The following is a 12,901-nucleotide window of genomic DNA, read 5'->3' as shown; positions in this document are numbered from 1 at the left end:
GGTTCGGTTCCACTGATGAAGAACCGAAATTATTCGGTTCGGTTCCGGGTCTAATGTTCTCGGTTCGGTTCCGGAACCGAAGAACCGAACTTTGAATATATATATATATAATATTTTTATATTTCTATTATACATATACTTAATAATATAAATTACTTATAACATTAATAAGTAATAGTTAATACTATTCTTATAATAAGAAAGTAACTTATATTATAACTTTAATTAAAAGTTTTTATAAATTATAATTAATAATTAATAATTAGCCATTAGAACCGAAGAACCGAACCGGACTGAACCGATTATGTTCGGTCCGGTTCAGTTCGGTCCTACTGTGTACTACGGTTCGGTTCGGTTCTTACGGTTTATGGAACCGAGAACCGAAAAAAAAGGAAACGAGAAGCGAGAACCGAACCGGTTGGCCACCCCTGAGGACATCCCTGAAGAATCGCTGATCTCATTTTTCTCATGCTTTTCCGCTGATTTTCTGTCTTTACATTTCTCCCTTTTTAAAATTTAGAAACAACCTCTCCTCACTCCACATCTTTGTCGACACGTATTCTGTCTATTTCCCTCGTCATAAATAAATACACCCCCACCTTCCGACCATCTCTTCTCTCTCAAAAGCCTTCCTAGTTTTCTCTCTCTTTACAAAAAAAAAACGAAACATTCATATCTCTGTTTTGTGTTTCTATTGCTCGGCTTTGAAAGATGTGTGGAGGAGCGATTATCTCGGATTATATCCCCGCTAGCAGAACTCGGCGAGTTACCGCCGATTATCTGTTGCCGGAGCTGAAAAAAGCTTCCGGTGGTCACTACTCGAAGCCTCAACTGGGGGATGTTGAAGATGATTTTGAGGCCGACTTTCAAGAATTCAAGGATGAATCGGACGAGGAAGATGTCAAACCCTTTATCCCTTCGGAATCGATTTTCTCCCCAGGTATGCTAGGCGATTTGATTTTAAGATCGTTAACATTTTCTAACTCTGCTCTTCTTTCAGCTGTTTCTTAATTATTATTTTCTGTTGATGTTGGGTTTTTGCTCTTCTTCTTTTTCTTTTTCCGTTTGATATTTTCTCATCCCTCTCCGATCCTTTTGGCCATGTGGCTCTTTTTGTTTAGATCTTTATATATTTTTGCTAGGGCAAAGCTCCCCATTTTCCTCAGAAATTCCATCTTTTTCATTTTGTTTATCATAAGGATTGGGTCTTCCATGTATTTTCGTTTGAATCTGTGCTAGATATTCCTTTCGCTTTTGCTTCTTTTCCCCTTTAAATTCTTCAGTTTTTCTGATTTTGTTGAAGTGGGTTTATAGATGGTTGCTCCTTTTGGCGTATCGTTTTAGGGTTTTACGGTTCTTCGTATCTCTTTATCAGATATCGAATCGCTTTTTTCATTAATCAAACCAGAAAAAGGGCGAGTACGCAATAGCAATCTTTATAGATTTGGATTTTTTTGGCTTTTTTGCCTTAAGATTTCTTGTTTAACCCTATCAGTTTTAAGGAATATGATCTTCAGAAGTTTCTGCACCAACTGAAATAAGAAGTTCAACTTTTCCTCTACAATCGGGAAAAAAGGCCAAGAAAGAAGAATTTTATAGCGTTATTGATGTATATATGTACTAAATATTCTGTATTTTTCTTTGTATTCTCTCTTTCTCTCAATTTCTTCTTTTTTCTGAATCTGCTTGAATTGTCCTTTTCTGTATCTTCTCTTAATTAACAGAATATGTGAAAAAGAAAGAGAAAGATGAGATTATCATGTATAATCCCCACTTGCTTCTTAGCTAACTTTTAGTTTCCTCTCTTTTTCTTTTTCTTTTTCCATTTTTACCTTGTTATCTGGCCGTAGTAATTTTCCTGAGTAATTACTTCTAATTTCTGCAAGCATATCTGTGTTTGGGTTTTCATGCCCTTCAAAAAAAAAAAAAATTCAATCTATCAAATCAATTCAAACAAAAAAAAAAATCAAATCAATCTACTTTCAAAAAAAAAATAAAAAATTCAATCTATGAGAAAAGCAATCACAAACATCAATTGATATTTGTAGATTGTTGGCTATTTCATTCGGATCTTGATTGACAGACTCATGCTTTTCTGCCTCTACCTTGGGTGGTTCCATTTGATTTATCTTCACTTTGTTTGTGAATTATTATTGTTTTCATAGTTAACAATCTATGGGGAAAACAACTAGAAACATCAATTGATATCTGTAGATTGGTCGCTGTTTACCATTAAAAAAGAGAGAGCGAGAGAGAGAGAGAGAGAGATTGGTCGCTGTTTATCCGGGTCTTGGTTGGTAAAATGATGCTTTTCTACGTCTTTGGTGGTTCTATTTGATTTTTCTTGTTACTTTTTTTGCGAATAATAGTTGTTTTCATGGATAGGAATTAAAATTAAACAAATATGTGTGTGTGTGTGTGTTTGTTTGTCCGTGTGCATCTTTTTTCTGCCTATGCTTTTTTTTCCATTGCATGTTTTTGTTTCATTTTTATTATATACTTCACAGGAGGATCTGTTACTGCAAAATCAGTGGAATTCAATGGGCAGGCTGAGAAATCTGCAAAAAGGAAGAGAAAGAATCAGTATAGGGGAATTCGACAGCGTCCATGGGGGAAATGGGCTGCCGAAATTAGGGACCCAAGAAAAGGAGTTCGGGTTTGGCTTGGAACTTTTAATACCGCCGAAGAAGCTGCAAGAGCTTATGATGCTGAAGCTCGAAAGATTAGAGGAAAGAAAGCCAAGGTGAATTTCCCGTCAGAATCTCCCCTTGCCACTCAAGAACGCCCCATGAAACAGAATTCTCCAAAAGTATTGAAAGCAAATTCATCTGAGAAATCGGATCCTAAACAAACCTTCACTTTCAACAACAGCATGGATAATGATTTCTATAGTGCTTTTGGGTTTATGGGGGAAGACTCTTTTCAGCCATCTGGGAATGTGGGCTCCTTATCTACAATTGCAAACCCAACTGAATTCAAATGTTCTGTGCCTGCTGATGGTGGAGGGATGAATTTTTACTCAGACCAAGGGAGTAATTCGTTTGATTGTTCGGACCTTCTATGGGAAAAGGAGCCGAAAACACCAGAGATCACATCCATTCTTGCTGCAACATTTGAATGTGATGAATCTGAATTTGCAGAAGATGCAAATCCGATGAAGAAGCTAAAGACAAATTCTAAAAATGCAGGGGCGGAAGATGAGAATATGGCAACGAAACTGTCTGAAGAGCTGTCAGCCTTTGAGTCGTGCATGAAGTTCCTGGAGATCCCTTATCTCGATGGAAGTACAGATTCGTCAATTGAGAGTCTTATTTCTGGCGATGCAACTCAGGATGGTGGGAGCTCTTTGGATCTCTGGAGCTTTGACGACCTGCTGATGGACGCCGGTAGCGTATATTGAAGATGTTGGTTCTGGTTGCTGCTGTTCTGTAAATAAAGATAAAGTGTTAGTATAAGTTCACCACCTTCTCCTTTTATCCTGCCCTCATAATCTCTCAGATATTTTTCTTGTTGGGTTTATCGTTTCTTTCTAGGATTGTCTTCTTGAAAGCAAGTCTCCTTTTTGTTTCAGGAATCTGTGTTCGTCGTGGAGGAATGAAGATCTCAACAGATATGCTTCAGCTGTGAGGAATTATCAGTCAATCTGCTTTATAGAAGTACAGGTAATAGATTAAGATCTCTGTGCTTTTATGATTTATTTCCAGTTTGGGTATTTTGGATTTGATGACTGTGTTTATGGTGATATGATGCTGAAACTGAGAACTTGATAAGCATGACCTTGTTACTATCGGCTATGTATTTGAACATGGAACTCTGTTATGTTTTGCCAGCATGTTTTATTTGATATTAGTCCTTTTTAGGCTTGTATGACTTGGATTCTGATATGATATTGGGTTTGCCCCCGTGGGTGAATGGCCAAACGAAGTTATTGATGGACATGTTCTTACTCTTGCTGGAAGAAGCATCCATTTGAGAACTTTTGAATTTTTGTAAATATGATCTTGGGGTTATTGGGTATTTGTCTTCTATGGGCCTATGTAAATTTGGATGACCCACCAGTGCCTCCAAATGATCAATGGGTCAGTTTTGGGTCAGTGGGTCAGCTAATTTGAGGCGCACTTTAGTGCCCCCGGCGATAGGCAGTTTACTGATGGGTCGCTATTATCATTTCATGGGGTCCTTGTCTAACTTCCATCAAAATTGCACTTAACTTGCTGCCTGTACCTAACTCCATGCCCATTTGATGTTTTGTTGAATTGCTCAAATTTTCTTTAAATGGCCAACATGCCATGGCAGATGGTTATCAAAATGACTTCTAATCATCTTTTGCCTTTGCCCTTTTGCCTTTTGCCTTTTGCCTTTTTGGGTGTGAGAAGTCCAAAGGATTTGGTCACTTTTCTAAGGTGAAGTTCTCAGTAATTCGCCAACTCTTATGACAGCATCTATCAGTACATGCATCACACAATTGCGAGGGGCATTTTCCTCAATTTAGTCCCTATTCCCCTCGTAAAAAGTCCTCGTACATTAGGGAATGGATATCCCCCCTCTCTCTCTTAACGGTTTCTGTGAGAATGGTTCGCTGTTTGAGGATAAATTCACCCCATTTAACGTTTTTCTATCCCTTTAAAACTTAACGGATAACGTTAAAGGGGGATTTTATCCGTCAAAGGGGGGGGTAAAATATCATCATTTCCCTTTCTTTTATTCGGTGATTTCTTGTACCATTTTGACTAGCGGATTCTGGATTGTACGGTGATTTTTTTTTCATGTTTAATTTTGATGGGCGGATTGTGGATGTGGTATTTTCCTTCATCCGGTGATTTCTTATTCCATTTTTAGTCTTTTGACATGCCACCGTTTAATATCAAATGAAATTGAAGAATACTATTAAGGCGGTCCATATTACGACTTTCCTAATGATCACTCTCGGGCCCCACCTGTGCCACACGGGTGTAATTGGGTTAGCTGATCTGACCGTCAAACACAACTAGGGCCCATTTCCATTGAAAGGATGATTCCAGCCCCTTGATGTTTTAGGCTTCGTACAAGAGAAGAGAAGCTGAAGCGTGGGGTTCTTTATAGGGGTGTCAATGGACCCAGATAGTCCGAATCCGAACCTTAATGAACAGGATCTAGGCACATGAGAAGGATCCATGGACATATTATGGATCCTCTTCATAAGATCCGGAAAATTTCGGATCGTGATCAAGACATAGAAAAAATATCCGATGTATAGTCACGATCCGAAATCGTTTTACTAAAATACCCTCTAAATATTTCTCATATTAATACTTAAAGAGGGGTATTTTCATAAAAATGAACTAAATATTATTTAGCTTACAATGTTCCACTTCCCCGCTTTTCCAGGCACCTTTTCTCTTCCAATTCTTTTCAACAATAAATCCTATTCCTCATCAAAATCATGGGTTATTATTAGATATAGTAACTAATTGTTTTATGAATTGAGGAAGTTTTTGAGTTCATTTCAAATGAAGAAGCTGAGATTTTTTGTTGTTTTGTAAGTAGGACCTACTAGGACACTCCGATGGACGGTCCGATTTGAAATGGATCGTGACCGGGACACAAGGAGTAGGATCCGAAGAACACTCTCAATCCGATCCGACCGATAAGGGATTCGAATGGATCATGACTAAGACATAGGTGGATCCGATCCGAAGTGGATCTGTTGACACCCCTAGTTCTTTAGGCCTTAACCATACCAATGGAATCAATCGAGCATTTGGCCATCGGATTCTACAAACATGTCCCGTGTGGATCCAATTGTGAGCGTTATGATTCAATTCTTATGATGATCGACCAAATTTTTAGCGGTAGGATTCAATCCTAATGGTGATTTTTCTCATAGTTAGACTCATACGGGGGAATATCTACGTAGAAAGTCACTTTCTTCGTCAATTTAAAAGAATGTTTTGGGTCTCAAAAGGTGGACATGTATTTGAAATCATCTTGTAGAGCATCCCGAGGTAACCCACAGTCGTAGTCCCATCCGTAAGATGTAGATAAGACATCAATGGTTCAGCGGTGTGAGTAGTCAACACCGAAGAGAAGCATTGCTTATACCCGGAACTTACCTCATAGAATAGTGGTAAGTTGTGTTTGGCTGTCATCCTCGTAAATTAGTGGTAGGGGCTGTCAATACCAATATTGAGAGAAGGGAGAGAAAGAGGGAAGAGAGAATCCAAGCAAAATTCTACATTTTTTGTGGTTTTTGGCTCTTACCTCATGAGGGGACACAGTTTACACATCAACAGACATGAAATGATTAACTATGAGACATCACAGGGGGAAGGTATTAAATTTCGGTTTCAGAATGGGTTTCGGTCCTCACTGAATCGAAACCAAAATTTTAGCCGACATTTCTGAAATTTCTGTGAAATCTAACGAAATCTTTCTACACCTATGTTCAAGGGTACATTTTTCGACGAAATGTCCGGTAATTTCGGCTGAAATTTGGGATAATATTAAATAATCATAAAAAATTGAGATTTTTGGGTGAAATCCCTTAAATTTCGGAGGGATAAGCGAAATTTCAAATTTTCGATCGAAATAAAGTACCGTTTCAAGTTTAGTGCATTTCGATTTCGGTCTCAACCGAAACCTGAAATTTCGGATTTCGATCAAAATTTAAAACCTTGATCCCGTTTACCAGAAGACAAGAGATTCGCGTGATGATTCGGATGGAATAAAGCTCGTAGACTCTACGTTACTTTGCTCCCTCATTTGGCACTTAGAAACTAAAGGAGAACCGTTTTTGCTAATAATTATAATATTAATTATAATAAGATTGGAGCTCAGCTTGGTCAATGCTCGGGGGGAGGGATCCCGGTTCAAGGGCTTGTAGTATTCTTTCTCGCCTTCGGCACCCCAGGTAGTCCCATGGATTCCAATGCTATATCGGCAACCAAACAAGGATTTTGCAGACGTGACACTCAAATGTCAAGCAAAACCCCTAAGCCATCCTGGCTTTTGTGCAGCCAAACACACAAAAGCCAACGGCCGTCCTATTTGTTTTGGATTTTGAGAACCGATTGAGTCCAAAACTGATTATTGAATTCAATTAAAAGTAAACTTGAGTATGATAATCAATTGTGGACTCACAATTGGTTCTCCAAATCCAACAAAACACAGGGCCTAAACGAGGTGAGATTAATCAAGAGCCTCGGCTCATCCCTCCAAGTTGTTCTCAATGGCATTTGGCTTCGCTTATTAGTTGTCATTCAGAATTTCGGATAGCTCTTACCAAGGAAAAGCAATTGACACTCCTAACGGTGAGAAGGAAAACCGGTGACGAGAGAGAGAGTCTTTATTTAGGGTTAGTGGGCTAACCGGTGACAAGGAAAACCACCTGATAACTGCAGCTTCAAGTGTTTGAGTGGTTCAATGGATTAAGCCTTGTAACGGACTTCAATCTGAGTGTAGCTAGCTAGAGCTTATATGGCCTCTTTTCTTTACAAGGCACAACTAAGACAATGGAATGGTAGTCAAATTTTGGAAGCTATTCTATTTAAGATCGGGGGAAAATTAAAAATTAATTAAAGAACAACAAAATAAATGGGTGAAGCAATGGTATGTGTTTTACAATTCGGTAAGGTCATGCAAGAGAATGATAAAGAAGATATTGGACCTACGGTTGTTAAGCTGTACAATAAATAAACGCAAAGATATTGGACCTACGGTTCATAACAATCGCAAGGCAAGAGTACAACTCATTTTCCGGTCTGGAAAAATGACTGGGCATTTAATATCACCACCTTTCCCAACTCTATAAAACCCCTAATTTCTACGATAAATACCCAAGTCTCACAACAAAACTTCATTTATTAGAGAAGAAAGAAGAGGCTTGACACCGTGATGGTAGCTAGAGGGATATCAATGGTCTTGATCTTGGAATGCCCCGCTATGTTAGGAATTTAAGACCAAAATTCCCGGCGTTAATATTTATCTTATGACCATATTTTAAATCAAAATTTAAGACCAAAATTCTATATGTCGCTGAAAGATATTAATAGACCCCATTGCACATGGGATTTCCCACGTTGTATGATCCAGTGGACCCAGGTGCATTAAAATCCGGCCCGCAAACATACGCAAGGCCCCATCAAGTAGACGGTTCAGATCAATTGATAGTGGGACCTACTAATCTGTGCACCACATTATATTGTAATCAAGTCCCCACCCTATTAAAGCATTCCTCCTTCGGTAGATGTTGAGATTGCATCGTTGGCATGATTTTTGGGCAATATGACCCAAAGCAAGCCCAAATGGACGTTTCAGATCAATTCAAGAAGTGGGCCCCACTATGTTGTAGTTGTATACCAAATTGTCAAACTGATAATTTATATGTTGTGTGCGCCTTAAAGTCGTGTACCTTCCAAAAAGTACAGTGGACCCACTTCTTAGGATGATCCAGACGGTTCATTCGTTGGCTACTAAATAGGCAGTACCCGTAAAGAAGGAGAAAGAGAGAGAGAGGAGGGAGTTTTGGTAGAGAAATAGCCCACGACCATAAAGAAAACGTTAGTATTAAGGTTTCCAAAAACACTTTTGAGTTATGGTTTCCAAGAGTCAGAGAAGAAAACTAATACGGATTCCAAAAGTACGAAAATTAAGGCCTGATTTTCCGTTTTTCGTAACATGGAGAGAGAGAGAGAGAGAGAGAGAGAGAGGAGGGAGTTTTGGTAGAGATATAGCTCACGTTAAAAGGACTGAAATTGTTGAGAGAGAGAGAGAGAGTTTTGGTAGAGAAATAGTTCACGTTAAAAGGACTGAACTTGTTGAAATTGGGGTGAGAGAGAAATTCGGGATTGGCAGAGATTTTCGAGTGTTGAAATTGGGCTGAGATAGAGAGAGAGAAATTCAGGATTCGCATAGATTTGTTTTGTTTTATTGAAATTGTTTTGCGTTTTGTGAAAAGTATGCCACGGCGGATGGAAGGCTGGATAGGGGGACTGTAAGTGGGCGTGAACAATGAAACCCCCATCATGATATAATATAATAGAGAGGAATTCTAGATTGAATTGACGGGAGCCCATGCAAAAAAGAGGTAAAAGGGCTCCCCCATTGGCTGCACATCACCATCGTGTTTGTCAATGGGGGAGCCCTTTCACCTCTTTTTTGCAAGGGCTCCCTTCAGTTTAGACTTCCTCTATAATAGATTGGTTGAATTCCCACTAAAACAACTTCTTTTTATTAGTTTTACTAAAAAATGCTAATGATGGTCACCCTGTTTGTTTCAAAAAGTTCGTCGTTGGACTAATAGTGGGGTGGATCGTTTAGCCAGGGATGTTGTGAATCGGACGTCTTTTGAGATATTTGATTTTCTTCCTTGTGATTAACGCTTTGCCTTGTTTCACTGTATTATGTCTCCCAAGATGGGCTTGGTCCTGGGGCTTTCTCTTTAATTAATATAGCTCTTGCCATCTCAAAAAGGTAAAAAAATGCAAAATTAATCCCCACATTTGCATTTAATTTTAAAAAATGCCCAATTTCATGAATTGTTTGTGAAACTTTAATGGCAATCACTGTTTTTTTTTTGCTCTAAGTTGGCGTTTGGATCTGGGGAAAAGAAAATTGGATAATAACATTTTATATGAAAAAATTATAAAGAATAAAATTCCAGGGTTCAATAGGTTTGCAGTTTTCGTTGAATAACAATAAAAACAATTTATTTTGGATAAAATACTTGGGAAATGTGTTTACCAAAACCTAAAAATTCCATTTTTCATGGAAAAAATTCTGATTTTTTTACATACATCCAAACATCTCCTAAATATACGAGAGGACGGCTTCACATGTGCACTTTTGAGTCGGCATTCCCCTTTTTAATTATAAAACTAAGAAGGGCTGCTAGCAAAATGGAATCTTGTTTAAAAATGAGACGGAATCCTATATTGTGACACATGCATAAGGGAGAATTTAAATGATGGGTGGCCGTGAAAACACCTGAAGTCTAAAAACGTAAGTACGGCCCACTTTTTTTTATGATCCAAACCGTTCAACTGCTTGGGCACAACGTAAATAGGTTGTGCCCCAAAAATCAGTTCCATAGAATGATCCTAACCCTCCGATCTGAACTGTGGAGATTTTCAAGTCATTTATGGAATCTTCTACAGATCGGAGGGTTAGGATCATCCTATGGAACTGATTTTTGGGGCACAACCTATTTATGTTGTGCCCAAACAGATGAACAGTTTGGATCATAAAAAAAAAGTGGGCCGTACCTACTTTTTTTAGACTTCACAGTGTTTTCACGGCTACCCATCATATAAATTCTCTGCATAAGGAGACAAGGAAGCGAGCTCAAATTCTCATGAAATGCAGATAAACAATGTGGAAATGACCAAATTGTCTCTCAAAAGTGGAAGCTCAAAGGAGAACTCAAATTGTTCATCCTCATCATTGGGTTTTTTCTATTCAAATTCGTCTGCCCAGAAGATTGCAGCGAAGTCCTCGAGGCTAATGACCACTCATATGCCGGAAGGCCATTGATCCTTCGAAAATGGTCGATGGAAACCACCATGGAAAAGCTATCCCTCACTTCAGTTTCTGTTCGGATTCGGATGCCAGGTCTCCCATTACAGTTCTGGAGCTCAAAAGGAATTAGTAAAATAGCAAGCAGTTTGGGGAAACCGCTTTATATGGATACTCATACATCTAAAGCCGAGAAGCTGAGTTATGCCCGTCTGTGCATGGGGTGGAAACAAGTGGAAGCTATCCAGAAGGAATTACCATCTAAACTCCTAATGGAAGAAGGAATTACCATCTAAACTCCTAATTGAACTCATTATCAAAAAATTGAATATGAATGGAGACCTCTTTCTTGCACCTCTTGTAAGAACTTCAGTCATTCATCCGAGGCTTGTCCAGAAACAAAATCCAAAGAAATAAACCTTGACAGGAATGGCTCCCCACCAACAAAGCAAAGGATCCTTCTCCTGAAAAATAAAACGGAAAGGAGGTAACTGACCAAAAAGATACATATCCATATAAAATTCAACCCATAACCTTCCACGCCTCCATGAAGAATGCATTCTTGGTCCTAGAGGATTCCAAAGATGAGGACCTTGTCACCGACGATGATGATCATCCCCACACAGATAAAGAGGAGGACGAAGACGGCCAGGAAGATCAAGACTCCAAAGCATCCTCAGTGAACTCGCCTACTATTAATGAATTGGACCAAAATACAGTTCCAGATCCCCAAAGAACAAGCAAAGAGCGACCTCATAATTTCTCTATCAATTTGGAAGACGACGATTTGGAAGATGAAGTGTGGCAGGAGGTGAGAAGAAAGAAGTACTCTCCCATTCCTCAACGAGAATCCTCCCATAATAGTAGAGACAAAACACTAAGAACAAACTAACAAAAGTTGAGAAAGAGCCTGAGAATCAGTAAGTTGAGTAAGGGGATAATAGACTTCCTGGAACATTAAGGGTTATTGTGGTTCTTGAGATCCTCTGTATTTTCACTTTTCTTTAGATACTGTATCTAGGAATAGATCTAGTCTTTGTTCTCTTGGTTTGTACGCCTATTCTTGTGATAGGGTTAGTGTTTTGCACACTTAATTGTAATGTCTTTCATATTTTAATTAACCGGTAGGGGTCCCCGCTAGACCCCGACTTACCTATCAAAAAAGAAATGACCAAATCGTCTTTCAATTATACTTTCCTCTTTATTTTCTACATGAAATCCTGTTTCGGAAGTGTTTTCCCAACTGAAAACCTTAAAGAAAGCATCTATTAGCTAGGCTTTCTTCCTCCGAATTCCTCGAGAAGGCAGGGCATCCTCTTCATTTATGTTTTCAAATTTAAACTTTTGAAGCTTCTAAGCTTCTCCACAATGTATAATGACAGGAATTATCCTGATTTTTTTTGCCATTAAAAAAATGATTTCTCCTAATTTTTGTTGTTGTCTCTAATGGCCCTTTTTCATGTGCAGTTTCCCTTGAAGTTATAAGTGCTGGCAAGAGATACCCTGGAAAAAGGGCCATTAGAGACACGTAACAATGTATTAAGGCTTTATTTTTTAAGTTCGAAAGTTTTCTAAGGGTTCTAGATCCAAAATTGATTTGATTCAGACCACCAATAAGTTCTAAATCATATTTAAAAAGTCTCACATGGAATTAGAACGGTTCAAAAAAAGTGTGGGGATGGAAAGGAACCTTGAACAATGTGTAAATCGACCGAAAAGCTTGGAAATACACTTCTACTGCAATTCACAGACCCTAAAAATAGGCTCATTGCATAGGAAAACTTTAGGAACTGGTCCGACCAGGTCAAGAACTGGTCAAAATATCCTCGAGTTGGCCCCAAAAGCCTAAAACCCGATCAGGGTCCGATCGGCTACCTAATTTTAAATTTTGTTTTGGGAAATGATAAATTCAGCCCCTTTCAGTGTAGACTGCTTATTGTCCCTTCATTTGGGACCAGTACCACGCTTGACATTTGATCCAACACCACGCTTGACATTTGATCCAACAGCAGACCACTTTGGATAGTAGCACCCTTGATATTTGATCCAACAGTAGACCAGAATCTGCTGTTGGATCAAATATCAAGGGCCGTACTTTTACGGTACTCCCACACCGGACTTCACTGCTGGGCACCGTATCATTATTCTTTGGGAGCATGTGAAAATGGAAGTTTTGGTATTTGATCATGCAAGTTGCCATATTTGGATTTGTATTTGTTAATTTGACGGTTGGAAAGCAGAGAAGTCTGAATGGTGGGATGGGAGTAGATTTTGATGCGTGGCCATCCATAGCAAAAGCCTAACAGGTGAATGGTATGGATCATATTACAAGTGGGCCCCACTTGAACTTCCCACCCACTCATATTTTTGTTTGGAAAAACAAAAGGGCTATAAACTCTAGCATATTGAG

The 12,901-nt window shown here is 38.8% G+C and overlaps 1 protein-coding gene across 1 annotated transcript; it reads left to right on the top strand.

The window, feature by feature from the left end:
- The first annotated feature begins 442 nt into the window (after positions 1 to 442).
- On the top strand, positions 443 to 3,867 carry LOC143877991 (ethylene-responsive transcription factor RAP2-2-like). The gene is made up of 3 exons (XM_077380364.1): positions 443 to 940; positions 2,508 to 3,445; positions 3,572 to 3,867. Exons 1-2 carry the CDS (start codon positions 712 to 714, stop codon positions 3,398 to 3,400), a joined length of 1,122 nt encoding a protein of 373 aa, XP_077236479.1. The 5' UTR covers positions 443 to 711; the 3' UTR covers positions 3,401 to 3,445; positions 3,572 to 3,867.
- The last annotated feature ends 9,034 nt before the right edge of the window (positions 3,868 to 12,901 follow it).

Source organism: Tasmannia lanceolata, unplaced genomic scaffold, assembly GCF_043159265.1.
Source record: "Tasmannia lanceolata isolate RefF3 unplaced genomic scaffold, GAP_Taslan_0.1 ptg000005l, whole genome shotgun sequence".
Lineage (NCBI taxonomy): Eukaryota > Viridiplantae > Streptophyta > Magnoliopsida > Canellales > Winteraceae > Tasmannia > Tasmannia lanceolata.
Note: the sequence above shows the minus strand (reverse complement) of the source record. Positions and strands in the feature narration are given on the sequence as shown.